The following is a 16,375-nucleotide window of genomic DNA, read 5'->3' as shown; positions in this document are numbered from 1 at the left end:
TGCAACATTGTCTGAACTTCCCGTCCGCAACTTTGTATCAAGTTCACAGGGGTCTCCAAACTTTATGGCCTAATGACCACACTGATTCCTCCACTATGCCCCAAGGGACAAGACACCAATATACTGTAACACCATGACTGCCGCATACTGCATGTCTGGCGGGATTGGGGATGCCACGTGCCGGTGTTGGCCCTGGGCCGTTTTGGAGAACCCTGTTATATCACATCTTGACCTCGCCATTTAGAATTTTGAAAGTTTTATATTTCAACAAGGTTACTAGAACTTTCCTTAAAATAAAGTTGTATAAACTACAAACTTGTATTCTACATAACATATTGAAGATATGCCATTCCTGGTTTATGCTGGATGCCTGTTGAAGGGAGCAAGCTGATTCCAGTTCCAGAAACATTGCAACTGTTTCGTCGTAGAACGCTTGCTGTGGTCGTCTCGTGTTGGCGTGGAAGTTTCATCTAGATTATTGTTATCTGTTAAGTTTTATCACTGGGTTCATATGTGCATCACTGTGTTGTACACAGTGGTTTTATTTTATGTATTTATCTGTTCTAGTTGCAACTGACTCATCGTCGTCAGCATACAGTCTTTGACTGTGCTGTCAAATTTTCGTTACTAAATTTCTTACATGGAATTTTTTTTAGTGTCTTAGCATGTAAAATTTGACGTCAGCTGATAGTGTCTTGTTTCCCATGAGTTTATGTATTCATCTTTGCTGTTTATTCCTAATGTTTCTTGTATGTACCAATGTAAACCAACATTGGCTATGTCTATGTTTTTGTGTTAAGTCAGTCTTTCCCGTTGCAATAATCCTTCAAAGAATGTACAACGTACGTATAAAATTATCATTAGAAACATTTATAAAAATTTGGCGAAAAAATTGTTTAACATTGGATAAACTTTCAACTCGCGAGTTTTCAGAAGGTTTATATTTGGACTTTTAGCAACTTTGCTAATATTTTTCGTATGTTACTCAACGTTGTAGCAATGTTGAAATTATTTCTGGTAATTTAGATGAAGCTTGCTGCAATGTTTCAAAATTACATAGTATAGTTTAAAAAATTAGCATTGAAATAAAGCAAAAAAAAAAAAAAAGTGGGTAGTCCAAGGCTGGCGACGAGACTCACGTAGCAGTAGCTGCGGATGTGCTGCTTGGCGCGCTTCACCGCGGGGTACTCGGTGAGGCTTGGCAGGTGGCGCAGCAGGAAGGGGAAGCAGTTGGCGACCCCCCCGGTGGAGTCCAGCACAGAAGTGGTGGCCCTCACCACGGCCATGAGCTCGCGCATGCGCGGGTCCAGGCGGTCGAAGCGGCGCGCCGCCAGCAGCTGCAGGATGATGTTGACCCCCGAGGCGCTGACCAGGTCGTGCACGGGCACGGGGCGGCGCCAGGCGTCGCCCGCGAGGCGCCGGGCGTCCCTCATGAGCGCCACGGCCTCCTCCGTGACGCAGCGCTCCATGGCGTGGCGGCCCATGCCCAGCTCGCGCAGGTGCCTCAGCGCGAAGCGGCGGTGCTCCTGCCACTGGCGGCCCTCCAGGAACACTATCCCTGCAGCCACGCCCCTGCTGTACTGTACTGCACTGTACTGCACTGTGTTCATACTGTTAGAAGAGCTTTCTTACTGATGTCAACTATTGTTATGCCATGACTTGATGTAAGTTTTTGGACATACGCCATTGCTAAGAACTTTTTCTGTTCAAGAAAAACTAATAAATAAAATAAATAAATAAAAATACCCAAATAAGACAAAAAAAAACACACACAAAATTAAGCAAACGATTGCTGTTGTCAACAAGGATATGAACACCACAAAATATTCCGTGCCAGTCTTACAACATATATCAACGATTCAAATCTGCAGAGACCAATTTCTTAAACTATTGAGCACTCTGATCACAATATATTCGAACATTATTTTTTAAAATAAACGTTGTTCATTATAATCACGGTAAATAGTGACATTTCAACCAGTTCATGCAATGTCAGGCGTATAGACCGCGTGTCTCCGAAACATGAGGCCTTCGTCGATACTCGGCATGTTTTTTTTTTTTTTTTTTTTTTTTTAAGCAAGCGATGATTGACAAGCATACAAACGAAACAACTCCGAAACATGGCACCTTCTTTTTCGTTACTTGTCATACCTTTCAAACAAGCCACGACATAATTCCAGCACACAAGAATAGAGTCTCTCCAAACTGCCAGATTTGAGGTATGAAGATCACTTATTACAAGCATATTGACCATCTAACTAAGATGTTTTATGCTTAACATAGAACCAAGTATACCTGAAATATGTTTTATGCTTACTGTAAGACTCACAGATGCTAAACCATTGAATAATTAGTCCTGAATTCACAACTGACTTCGCACATTAAACGAAAATGACATACATTTGAATACACATTCAACTCAGTAGGATACAACAGGATACGATTAGGAGGATACAATCGGTAGGTAAGATTGGTAGTATGACCGGCAGGATATGATATAATACAGTTGCATACGGTAAAATACAATCGGTAGGATAAGATAGGTAGAATACGATCGGCATAAAATGATACGATATGGCAGGATATGATACGATATATGGTAGAATACGTTTGGCAGGATACAATAGGTTGTGATTGGCATGATATATTAGGTTTTGGCACTATCATTGTTTTTTTAGAAATTGACTTTTGTAACATCGATTTTGTTATACATTTGATATATGTTATCTTGAAGAACCAGGTATGCTACTAATTCACATATTCCATGGAGATTGAAACATCAAAAACCTTAATGTTGATAGGTTGGAATGCTATTAAATACAATTTATCATTATATTATCTTAGAAAGTTGTATTATGTTTTCTAAAATATATACACCAGAAAAAAAAAGCAAATTAATTTTTTTATTCCATGAATCTCGCTTCTTTCAGGACCTCAAGTATGGAGGATATGTCATCTGACCAAGAATAGTCTCCTGCACGTAGAGAAGTAATCAAATATCTTAGTCTATAAACAATCCCTTTGGATCGTCCCTCCATTTATAATATGCCTCTCCTGTTGTTGCTTCCATCTTCTTTATACCTTTACTGCCAATATTCAGGAATTATCTTACAGTCTTCTGTTGTATCGCCAGCTTCACAGTCACAATCATCATCTTCATCGTAGCTACCAGCATCATTACCATGAGCATGATCATTTCGATTTATTTTATCATTTAGTATCCACATTTTTGGTCTTAAAATATCATCACAGTCTTCTGTTTTGCCAGTTTCAAATTCTTCTATAGTGTCCTCATTTTCTGTAATGCCTTTGTTGTCATGATTTCCAGTATTATTATTTGATCATTCAAATTAAGTAACAGAAAACCGATCAGTGAATTCTTCAGAAAGGTCAATACCTTCAAATCTCATTTTAGGAAACTCGTGAACGTTTTCTTAGTATAGTACAATATCTTGTTTCCATTTTCTCGATTCTGAAATCTCATTAAATTTCAATGTAGGAGATGCAGTTGTCCCAGTGTGTTGATATATACCAACTCAACTTACATTCGACCCAAACACTGACTTTCTGAGCAGACAAAAAAAATATACCTACGCAAGTATTGGTATTTTTTTTTATTATCACTTTATCCAAACTGAAGGCTGTTTTTGCCACTACTTAGCATTTTATACAAAGGGCTCCTTTCTCATGACATCGAGTATTGTTGGTTTTAATAAACAAAATGTCACAGTACGGATACATATATGGTGTCGAAGACACTTCTGGGGCATTTGGAGCCACGTTGACTGTTCTTGATATCATTATAGTCTTCTTCCATTATATATAACCTAGGTAGGACACTCACGAAAAATTTCGTCAATATTGTAGCTCTTATATGTGTGAAATTAAATATTTCGTCAGCATGAGTTCATTTATTTCATACAAGATACATGTTGCAAATAGTTCCGATTCTTTCAAATAGATGACACCACTTTTTGTATTTAAATAAATATTTATTTTTATTTTTATATCGGTTGCAGGAAGCTCTTTCGTGACCGCAAGAGGAGAACTTTGTGTAACCCCTCTTCCTCCTTAATTGGAAGAGGAGTTGCGTCCCTGACTCACTCTGGGCGCGAAGGGAAAATATAAATATTAAAACCAGGCATAAAAAGCTACACAATATAAATTCCACACACCACTGCCCAGGGGTCAGGCCAAAAACTTCAAAGGATATATTAGCAGAGTAACCATTAAACAAACACGAGGCAAGACTTTGGACATATATTATTAAAAAATAGAAATTTGCAAAAATAGTATTTACTATACATAACCATACAAGCTTAGTTACAAAGGGTGACGTTAATAATGGTAGCATCTTATCCCCATTTGCAATACTAACAATAACCTTTAAAACAAATCGTAAAAACATAAATACTGGTAACAACAAATATAAAAATATATAAGGGCGTGAGGCGTGGCCACTATAAAATATCAAAATTAGCTAACTGCCCTAACACCAAAAAAAATCTAACTAGGCTAATCAATACAAATATATAAAAATTCTACAATAATAATCCTGAAGTACAACACAAATTAATTAAATATAGTTCTTAAATCTCAATCAACGGTTTTGTCTTTCTTCAAATGTTCGTTGCTAAAGAGTTGCCAAAAACAAAGTTAATATCCTAGGCGTGCGCTGGCTTCCTGACCTTCCTCACCAACTCCAGAGTCTAATGCCACGCCGGGCCGTAGGTACGAATTCACAAAAGGCTTCTTTACTAACTTGCCAATGATTCCATTAAAACGTAGAATGGCCGCACCAACCAAAATCAGGCGGCGCATGTAGTCCAATACCGATCGCATACATTTACAATGACGTCGTCCCAAGTGCTCCTCCGGCTCGCTGAGGCCATTATTGCCCGTCGCTGCTTCAGGCTTGCGTGTGCGCCGGCGCCCGTGCGCAAAAGTGTAACAGGTTTTGTTTATGTAATTATGTAAGGGTGTGAATATCTATTTGTCTTGTTGTGTTGATATTGTGTTGAGTTCAAAACGGATAAAATGTGTTTCCCGGGCGACTGAGTCGCGTCTCCCCGCCTGTGACCATGTGGCTCCACGCACTCGCACACGAAGGAAAGAGGGGAGATTCATGTGCACGCGGCAAGGGGGGAGGCCGCTGAGACGTCGCGGAGCGTGGGTGGAGTCAGTCGCCGAAGTGGCATGAGAGAGCGCGGTCGCGAAGGTCACGTCACCGTCAGTCGTTCGCGTCGTCAGTTACGTCACCGTCAATCACGTCACCGGGAGTCACGTCACCGTCGTTCGCGTCGGCAGTTACGTCAGTCTTTCATGTCATCGTCAATCGCGTCACTGCCAGTCACGTCACCGTCATCCACGCCACTGTCAGTCGCGTCACTGTCGTGTCACCGCCAGTCAGGTCACTGGTAGTGTCGTGTCGCGCTCAAGGTGCGTGGAGCCGGGCCTCGCCCTGATGGACTGTCACAGAGGGGAGCCGTGACAGCCCATGTACAGTGTGACGTGTGCATTAAACACACCTTAACGTCAAAACTCTTTTATTCCACCTAAGTTAGGGTAGTTCCCTTGCCACGTGGCACGTACCCTCTCTACCGGAGCAGCTGGGCAGCGACTCCGAACCACGGGAACGGCCCTAACGTCGTCAAAATGGCGCCCAACTAGTGTGGCTGACCATGAGCTTTTACATAGAAACGGACATGAAAAGTGCGGATTTTCAAAACTTTCGGGAGCCGCGAGAATGCTGCAGGGAGTCGAGCGTGGACAAGAGCGGCGCGGGAGCGGAAGCCGACGCGCCAAAATGGTGTGAGATTGCGCCGTCAAGCGATAAGAGCGCGTCACACAGGTATCGGGTTTCATTCGGCCGCGCGAGTGAGTTCGCTCTTCCCCCTTTTCCCCTTCAAAAGATCGCGCCGGATGAGCGCAGGCGAATTGCGCCCTTCGGGTCGAGCGGGAGCCGAGTCCAGCCGAGCGACGACGAGTACAGCCGAGTCGGACCATTCAAGATCACCGCGCCGCCGGGTCAACTTCCGCGGGACGAAGAGCGTGCGGAAACGGGACCTCCGTCAGTGGAGGGGGGGAGGCGGGCCATGCCTGTCTGTTCCCCGCCACTTGACGTCCCGGTCCGCCGCACGGGCCGGTCAGCCGCGCATGTCGCGGAATGCTACACACCTGTGCGCGTGAATATGGACGGGGTCTGCCAGGTGTGTCATAAGCCACACGGAGAGGGCAGCTTGCGAGGGGAGGGCGCTACACTATGGTGCTCATGTACCCCTAAGGAAAAGACTGTAAAAAAGGAAATATATAACCATGGCACAGAGCGGGCCGTGATAAGGGAGCGCGTGACGTGCGCGATGGTAGGCTGTCCCGGGCGACCAGGCGAGACGGCGCAGTGCTATGTGTGCGGCACTGTCAGACACCGGATTTGCACGACTGCACGCGAATTCGCTAATTTCAGGGACGGACTATTTCTATGCGCAGCCTGTAACGACGGTGTGCGGCGCCATGGGGAGGCACAACCGGAACCGGTACCGCGAAATGCAAGCGTGGCGGTGTCACTACCTGTATTCACGGGGCGAGCACATGAAGATCCGCATGCATTTCTGCAAGCATGCTGGGACAGACTATCAAGACACGCGGTGCCCGAGGACGAGTTCACGGACAGAGTTAGTGAACAGCTCCGGGACAGTGCCCAAGCCTGGTGGGCGATGGCAGGCGAATACCGGATGTCTTGGACCGAATTCGTTACCCGGTTCGAATCCCGTTTTGATGACGCGCGTTCCCGTGCCAGCTGTCGGTACCAGCTGTACTGTCAAACACAGCGGGCCGGGGAAAGCGTGGAAGGCTTTATTTATCAAAAGCTACGCCTCCACCGACGTCTGACGACAAGCGGCTCAGTCGCCGAGATACTGCCAGTGATTGTGGAGCTACTGTCACCGGAATTAAGACCTTTCATGCGTAACGCCGCGGGAAGAAGCGTGGACGATTTCCTAGCCATGGCGAGAGAAACAGAGAGAGACATCCAGGCCATACAGAGTGCAACGGAGACCATGATGCCGTGGAGGCCCAACCCCACCCCGGCGGTGCTGTCACCAGAAGATGCTGGAGCGATGGTGCGGTACACTGGCCCGCCAGCACCGCCGGACAGATCCGCCCAGTCGCCGGGGTCGCGGGGACGCAACCTTGAGCCACAGGGCCAGTCGAGGCTGACCTGGCGGCAGGCCGACCGAGGGGAGCGACGCGGAGGCCCGACAGCCCGCGAAGAGCGGCCTCCCCGCTGCAGGTACTGTCCAACAGAAATGTACCACTGGCACCGTGAATGCCCCGTCAAGGCCGCCGGAGAAGGGGGAAACGGAGGTGACACAACACCATCGGGAAACGCCTAGGTGAGGGCGATGAGACAGCTGGGCCCCGCTCTCCGAAACTCCAACCAGCCACACCGCCCCGCCCACCTGACGTCGGCGGGGGCGGTCCGCGCCGGCCCGACGGGCCGTGCCCCGAGTCTTCGGCGAGCTATGCCGCTCGCCCCACATCGTCGGCGTCCCCGCCAGCAGCTGCGGGCGCCAGTGAGCTACCGCCCCGCCCACCTGACGTCGGCGGGGGCGGTCCGCGCCGGCCCGACGGGCCGTGCCCCGAGTCATCGGCGAGCTATGCCGCTCGCCCCATGTCGTCGGCGTCCCCGCCAGCAGCTGCGGGCGCCAGTGAGCTACCGCCCCGCCCACCTGACGTCGGCGGGGGCGGTCCGCGCCGGCCCGACGGGCCGTGCCCCGAGTCTTCGGCGAGCTATGCCGCTCGCCCCACATCGTCGGCGTCCCCGCCAGCAGCTGCGGGCGCCAGTGAGCTACCGCCCCGCCCACCTGACGTCGGCGGGGGCGGTCCGCGCCGGCCCGACGGGCCGTGCCCCGAGTCATCGGCGAGCTATGCCGCTCGCCCCATGTTGTCGGCGTCCCCGCCAGCAGCTGCGGGCGCCAGTGAGCTACCGCCCCGCCCACCTGACGTCGGCGGGGGCGGTCCGCGCCGGCCCGACGGGCCGTGCCCCGAGTCTTCGGCGAGCTATGCCGCTCGCCCCACATCGTCGGCGTCCCCGCCAGCAGCTGCGGGCGCCAGTGAGCTACCGCCCCGCCCACCTGACGTCGGCGGGGGCGGTCCATGCCGGCCCGACGGGCCGTGCCCCGAGTCTTCGGCGAGCTATGCCGCTCGCCCCACATCGTCGGCATCCCCGCCAGCAGCTGCGGGCGCCAGTGAGCTACCGCCCCGCCCACCTGACGTCGGCGGGGGCGGTCCGCGCCGGCCCGACGGGCCGTGCCCCGAGTCATCGGCGAGCTATGCCGCTCGCCCCATGTTGTCGGCGTCCCCGCCAGCAGCTGCGGGCGCCAGTGAGCTACCGCCCCGCCCACCTGACGTCGGCGGGGGCGGTCCGCGCCGGCCCGACGGGCCGTGCCCCGAGTCTTCGGCGAGCTATGCCGCTCGCCCCACATCGTCGGCGTCCCCGCCAGCAGCTACGGGCGCCAGTGAGCTACCGCCCCGCCCACCTGACGTCGGCGGGGGCGGTCCGCGCCGGCCCGACGGGCCGTGCCCCGAGTCTTCGGTGAGCTCTGCCGCTCGCCCTACATCGCTGGGGGCCTCGACAGTAGATGCGGGGCTAGAGGATACGCTGTCCCGGCTCGGGCGCATGGGTCCCGAGGAAGGCAGTCTACTGCGCATACCTGTCCGGGTGGACGGCCGGGAACTGGAGGCGCTGGTGGACACCGCCGCCAGCCACAGCTATATTGCCGCTCACCTCATCGCCGGTGCTGACGTGACAGCTGAGGCTGGGACAGTCCTGCTGGCCACCAGGGGAGCTTGCGCGCCCACGTCTGGGCGCGCCCAGGTAAAAATTCACATAAGGGACCATGTTAGCCAAACGGACGCCATAGTGTTGCATGAGCTACGAGAGGAGATTATCCTGGGAGCCCCCTGGCTTGCACAGGTCGATGCCACAATCGAAGTCCGTGCCGGGCGCTTGCACCTTGGTACCCGCGGCCGTTGGACTGTCTACGGTATCCACCGGCCTATTCCATCCCCACCTCTCACAGTTGTAGGTTTGGATGAGCTGACCCACGGAGTTCCAGCCGAGCACCACGCCGACATCGATGAGGTGATAAGGGCTCATTCGCAAGTGTTTGCAGCTGCGGACCAGTTACAGAGGACTACAATTACAGAGCATAGCATACCCCTGGTGCCCCATACCCCTCCATTCCAGAAAGTGTTCGGGTTCGGACCCCGTGAACAGGATGCCATACAGGCGCAAATCGAGGAGATGCTGGCGAGTGGCGTCATAGAACCTAGTAATTCACCTTATAATAGTCGTATCGTAATGGCCACCAAGAAAGATGGAACGCTGAGATTTTGCGTAAATTTCAAAGCAATAAATCACCTCACCATTCCGGCACCACCACCATTAATCAACATCACGGATGCCCTCGCTGGCTTGGGGAAAGCCACCATCTTTTCAAAGCTTGACCTCAAGTCGGGGTACTGGCAAGTGCCAGTATGCCCCGCCGACCGCCCCAAAACAGCCTTTACCGCCCCAGACGGCAGGCGCTTCCAGTTCTGTGCGATGCCGTTCGGCCTGATGGATGCTCCTGCGACCTTCCAGACCATGATGGTCCGTGTCCTGGATGGCTACATCGGCAAGTTTGCCCAAGCCTACCTGGACGATGTGATCATCTGGTCATGTTCGTGGGAGGAACACGCACACCATCTGGCCTTGGTGTTTGAGCGGCTCGCCAGGCACGGGCTGACGTGCGCCCCGAGGAAGTGCCACATTGGGGCGGAGGAGATCGAGTTTCTGGGCCATATTGTGGACGCAGAGGGATGCCGCCCGCTGCCCAAACAGCTGTCCATTATTGAGGGCAAGCAGGCACCCAAGACACGGAAGCAGCTCCAGAAACTCATGGGGCTGTTGAATTGGTTGAGGTCATTTGTTCCCCACTTCGCCTCGATTACCGCGCCAATGACCGACCTGCTTTCACTTAAGCACAAATTCCGGTGGACCCAGGCCGCCGACCAGGCCCTGGGCGAGGTAAAACAACAGCTCCGCAACTGCCACACCCTGTCGCGGCTGGTGCCGGACGAACCACTGTTCGTGCAGACCGATGCCAGCCAGGAAGGCATGGGGGTGGTGCTGTACCAGCTGGACGGCCAAGGCCAGAGACGTATCGTCGAGTACGCGAGTGCCAAGTTTGGCCCAGCAGAAAGACGATACCATGTCAATGAGCAAGAGTGCCTCGCTGTGGTGTGGGCACTAAAAAGATACCGACACTACCTCGAGGGGCGCCCCTTCATTCTCCGCACGGACAGCCAGTGCCTCAAATGGCTGGATTCCGTGCAGGAGGGCAAGTCAAAGTTTACCCGGTGGGCCCTTCTCCTCCAAAGCTTCCACTTCACGGTGGAACATGTACCCGGCCGGGAAAATGAGCTCGCTGACGAGCTTTCCCGGCACCCGGACCCCAGAACCATAGTCTACGATGACCAGGGGTGGGACAACCTCCTACCCCCGGTTCCGATTACCAACTATTCGGACCCGGCCCCCAACGATGCCTTACTGTACATGCTGCCTGGGCCCAGCACACCAGAGCCGGCCATCCAATTCGCCACCATGGCAGAGCTGGTGACTCACGTGCGTGACGCCCAGCAGGACGACCCACAAACACGAGCCCGACTGGCCGAGTGTGGCGACCAAGCATTTCCCTATCAGCGTAGTCTCGATGGCATGCTTCAGACCCGTGGTGCTCGCAGAGGAAGCCGCTGGAGTATTCATGCACCCCCTGCTGCACGGCCAGCCATCCTACTGTTCTTCCACAGTCATGAGCTGGCGGGGCACCCTGGGGCTGAACAGACCCTGCGAGAAATCCGCAGGACGTTCCACTGGCCGGAGGTCACGGCCGACGTTAAGCAGTTCGTGCGTGAGTGCCAACGCTGCCAACAGTGTAAGGCGCGTCGACCTGATGGCGTGGAGCAACAGGTTCCCCGACGCCCTGACCACCCATTCCACGAGGTGGCTCTTGACATTATGGGCCCCTACCCACGCACCTCCCGGGGAAAGCGGTTCATCATTGTAGTCACTGATGTGTTTACGCGATGGACCGAGGCGTTTGCTGTCGCCAATGTCAAGGCGGGAACAATCATCGCCCTACTGGACCAAGAGGTGTTCCCACGGTATGGGTATCCGAGAGTGCTGCTCACGGATAATGGAGTCCAATTTACGGGTCACAGCTGGCGGAAGGCATGTGGGCGGTGGGGGGTCCATCATCACACCACCCCTACCTATCATCCCAGATCAAATCCCACTGAACGCCGCAACCAAGACATTAAGACCCAGCTCCGTATCCGCCTTGATGAGGACCACACTAAGTGGGACATTCACCTCCCCACCCTCTTGTACTGCCTCCGCCGGCGCACGAACGAGGTAACGGGATATTCTCCAGCTGAGCTGCTCCATGGTCACAACTTAGCATTGCCAGCCGAACTGGGCGTCATTCACACAGAAGAACCTTTCCCGGTAGAGGACCTACGGGCTGGGGCACGCAGGCATCAGGCCCAGTTTTTGGATCATCGAACACCCCAGTCCCTAAATCCACCCCCGCAGATCATTCCAGGACAGTTTGTGCATGTAAGGCTCCAGCATCTGTCAGCCAAGGGCCGTGGGTTTTGCGCGGGCCTCGCGCCCAAGTGGTCCGAGCCCAGGGAGGTGGTGGCTCGCTTGGGGATGACCACTTACCTGGTGCGGCAGCCGAATGGCCGAATGGCCAAAATACACCGTGATGCCTTGCGGCTAGCCACGGTCCCGATGCCGCAGCAGCCATCAACCGTAGGAGCCGCAGATAGTTTTACAGACCAGGACTGCCCCAGGGACCAACCAGAGACACCACGAGGAGGCCATTGTGCCAATTCTGACCCGATGCCCCTAGACACCGACCCTGGAAGAAACCACTGCAGTAGGGAAGGAAGGAGATCGGACTCACCTTTGGTGCCGACGAACTTCGGTGACGAAATGGTCACTGGCAATACCAACCCAGCAGGTTGCGAGAATTCTTTAAATCCCAAAGCTCCAGTATTTTCCCGAGAAGCTACGCCCACCCAACAAGCATATGGGTATGAGCCCAACGGTTTCACCATGGACCACCTGGATGAGCTTGCTGACAGGCTGGACTCCAGGGATGCCCAAAACTCCGTCTTTAACACATCCCTTACCCCAATCCCTGATGAAGAGGACCCTGAGTTACCAACCATTGACACCATCCCTAAAATAGTATTCCCCGAGGAAGTAATGGAAGGGTTAAACGGGGATGAGTACCACTACCACATAGGTTATCCACCTGAAGGGCCCTGTGGTCCCGAGGAAGGGGTCATCATTGAACTCCTTGATGAGGTGAAGGAAGGGGACAGATCCCCACCTATGCACCCAGACACTGCACCGAATCCCCAGGTTCCGGAAATAGCCCGCCATTCCACTCGTCAGCGCAGGCCTCCCTCCTACCTGCTAGACTATTGGCCATGGGTACTCACCCAGCAGGTTACTCCTACTTCCGCCCATGGGATGCCAATATGAACGCCCGAGTGCCGAGTGTTAATGGTGAAGTGCGTGTGATCGTAGCATCAGCGGGCAAAATGACCTCGGGGAGGGGGGAGCATTTGACGTCGTCCCAAGTGCTCCTCCGGCTCGCTGAGGCCATTATTGCCCGTCGCTGCTTCAGGCTTGCGTGTGCGCCGGCGCCCGTGCGCAAAAGTGTAACAGGTTTTGTTTATGTAATTATGTAAGGGTGTGAATATCTATTTGTCTTGTTGTGTTGATATTGTGTTGAGTTCAAAACGGATAAAATGTGTTTCCCGGGCGACTGAGTCGCGTCTCCCCGCCTGTGACCATGTGGCTCCACGCACTCGCACACGAAGGAAAGAGGGGAGATTCATGTGCACGCGGCAAGGGGGGAGGCCGCTGAGACGTCGCGGAGCGTGGGTGGAGTCAGTCGCCGAAGTGGCATGAGAGAGCGCGGTCGCGAAGGTCACGTCACCGTCAGTCGTTCGCGTCGTCAGTTACGTCACCGTCAATCACGTCACCGGGAGTCACGTCACCGTCGTTCGCGTCGGCAGTTACGTCAGTCTTTCATGTCATCGTCAATCGCGTCACTGCCAGTCACGTCACCGTCATCCACGCCACTGTCAGTCGCGTCACTGTCGTGTCACCGCCAGTCAGGTCACTGGTAGTGTCGTGTCGCGCTCAAGGTGCGTGGAGCCGGGCCTCGCCCTGATGGACTGTCACAGAGGGGAGCCGTGACAGCCCATGTACAGTGTGACGTGTGCATTAAACACACCTTAACGTCAAAACTCTTTTATTCCACCTAAGTTAGGGTAGTTCCCTTGCCACGTGGCACGTACCCTCTCTACCGGAGCAGCTGGGCAGCGACTCCGAACCACGGGAACGGCCCTAACGTCGTCAACATAATACTGCACAAGCTGGTTATATTAGCTAAATCCAACTTTAAGTATGCAAATTCCGAAGACAAAGTCTCAAAAACAAATTGCATAATGTTCGTTTCTTCCAAACTTATACTTTTATTACAATTACAGGCAAACGGGCGACCTTTTTTAAAAAATCCCACATTGGAACAACGTGTGAAACAAATGGGCCTCTTCGCCAAACAGGCTAATTAAAGTTCCGTCCAACTAAAATTTAGTATGAGGAAATACACAGTTCACTAGGTTTGCCAAAAACCAATGCAGCACCACGAGGGTAAAAATCTAAATCGCGGCCTCTCTTTACCTTGATAAGTCCAGTATCACATGGCAAACCATGGCCCTGTCCCCCAGCGTGGAGCCTCCATCCCCATACTCTTCGTCGCCCGTTGCCGTCGGGCACACCAGTCCGCGCCGTCACATAGCTCTCTCCTCGACGGTCGCTGGCCACACACCCCTCGCGGCCCAGCTGATTTCCACTCTCGACCAGCCGAAAGTCTGACGTCATCAGCCAACCGCCGGGCGCTCGCCAAGTGGTAATTACGTGAAACACAATCGATATTCTTAAGCTTATAATCCATAGCTACCAAAAGGCGTATAACTAAATAACAGAAACAAATATAATTAAAAAAAATTACAGATAAATTAACAATAATTAAAAAAGGCATAAAAATACGTAAAATACAAAAACCATATAAAATTTAGAGACCAGCAACAAAATAAATTACAAGTAAAAATGTGGCCCTGCCGGCCACAACCTCCGCCTTGAACAAAAAAAAATATTTAAACAGCAAAGAACATCTTAAAAATAAACACAACTACAATTATAAAAAAAAAAAAAAAAAAAAACACCAGAGTAAGTTCCAAATAAAATAAAAAATTTTTAGCCATGTTTCCCCCAAAGAGGGTCATCCACATTCATTTTAGGAACTCCGCCTTACAAACATTTTCAAATGACTAACATGGGCCTTTTTTACCTTATTATTCCTTTCAACTTCTTCCAACAAAACAGGCCGGCAGGGCCACATTTTTACTTGTAATTTATTTTGTTGCTGGTCTCTAAATTTTATATGGTTTTTGTATTTTACGTATTTTTATGCCTTTTTTAATTATTGTTAATTTATCTGTAAATTTTTTTAATTATATTTGTTTCTGTTATTTAGTTATACGCCTTTTGGTAGCTATGGATTATAAGCTTAAGAATATCGATTGTGTTTCACGTAATTACCACTTGGCGAGCGCCCGGCGGTTGGCTGATGACGTCAGACTTTCGGCTGGTCGAGAGTGGAAATCAGCTGGGCCGCGAGGGGTGTGTGGCCAGCGACCGTCGAGGAGAGAGCTATGTGACGGCGCGGACTGGTGTGCCCGACGGCAACGGGCGACGAAGAGTATGGGGATGGAGGCTCCACGCTGGGGGACAGGGCCATGGTTTGCCCTGTGATACTGGACTTATCAAGGTAAAGAGAGGCCCCGATTTAGATTTTTACCCTCGTGGTGCTGCATTGGTTTTTTGGCAAACCTAGTGAACTGTGTATTTCCTCATACTAAATTTTAGTTGGACGGAACTTTAATTAGCCTGTTTGGCGAAGAGGCCCATTTGTTTCACACGTTGTTCCAATGTGGGATTTTTTAAAAAAGGTCGCCCGTTTGCCTGTAATTGTAATAAAAGTATAAGTTTGGAAGAAACGAACATTATGCAATTTGTTTTTGAGACTTTGTCTTCGGAATTTGCATACTTAAAGTTGGATTTAGCTAATATAACCAGCTTGTGCAGTATTATGTAAATGTATGCGATCGGTATTGGACTACATGCGCCGCCTGATTTTGGTTGGTGCGGCCATTCTACGTTTTAATGGAATCATTGGCAAGTTAGTAAAGAAGCCTTTTGTGAATTCGTACCTACGGCCCGGCGTGGCATTAGACTCTGGAGTTGGTGAGGAAGGTCAGGAAGCCAGCGCACGCCTAGGATATTAACATTGTTTTTGGCAACTCTTTAGCAACGAACATTTGAAGAAAGACAAAACCGTTGATTGAGATTTAAGAACTATATTTAATTAATTTGTGTTGTACTTCAGGATTATTATTGTAGAATTTTTATATATTTGTATTGATTAGCCTAGTTAGATTTTTTTTGGTGTTAGGGCAGTTAGCTAATTTTGATATTTTATAGTGGCCACGCCTCACGCCCTTATATATTTTTATATTTGTTGTTACCAGTATTTATGTTTTTACGATTTGTTTTAAAGGTTATTGTTAGTATTGCAAATGGGGATAAGATGCTACCATTATTAACGTCACCCTTTGTAACTAAGCTTGTATGGTTATGTATAGTAAATACTATTTTTGCAAATTTCTATTTTTTAATAATATATGTCCAAAGTCTTGCCTCGTGTTTGTTTAATGGTTACTCTGCTAATATATCCTTTGAAGTTTTTGGCCTGACCCCTGGGCAGTGGTGTGTGGAATTTATATTGTGTAGCTTTTTATGCCTGGTTTTAATATTTATATTTTCCCTTCGCGCCCAGAGTGAGTCAGGGACGCAACTCCTCTTCCAATTAAGGAGGAAGAGGGGTTACATTTGATAGACCTCAAAGGGAAGTGAAATTGTCTGGAATGATAGTATTTCTCAGTTGTTTTAAGGCAAAGTAATCGACTGGCTAATGAATCTTTTTGTTAATTCCTACATAATAAAATATTTTAAGTACTGATTTGGTAAAAGGAACTCAAAAACCAAACTGATATCTCTCATTAGTAGTATATAAATGAATGTCCGGCCACTGGGTCCAAGGTGTGGATTGTGGATGGTTGGTGTCATATTGTATTGTAACATCATGGTGGCCAACTTGAATGACCTTGACTCCGGCAGCAATTTTGG

The 16,375-nt window shown here is 50.5% G+C and overlaps 1 protein-coding gene across 2 annotated transcripts in view; it reads right to left on the bottom strand.

Annotated features, from left to right (window-relative positions):
* LOC134527535 (methyl farnesoate epoxidase-like) overlaps positions 1-16,375 on the bottom strand; it is a 134,273-nt gene that overhangs the window by 21,825 nt on the left and 96,073 nt on the right. For both annotated transcript variants that reach the window (XM_063360293.1, XM_063360294.1), the window contains exon 4: positions 1,140-1,558. In XM_063360293.1, coding sequence (XP_063216363.1) covers positions 1,140-1,558 — 419 coding nt within the window. The remainder of the gene's footprint in view (positions 1-1,139; positions 1,559-16,375) is intronic.

This window comes from Bacillus rossius, chromosome 1, assembly GCF_032445375.1.
Source record: "Bacillus rossius redtenbacheri isolate Brsri chromosome 1, Brsri_v3, whole genome shotgun sequence".
Lineage (NCBI taxonomy): Eukaryota > Metazoa > Arthropoda > Insecta > Phasmatodea > Bacillidae > Bacillus > Bacillus rossius.
The sequence above is the reverse complement of the archived record's forward strand: the minus strand, read 5'-3'. Positions and strand labels throughout refer to the sequence as shown.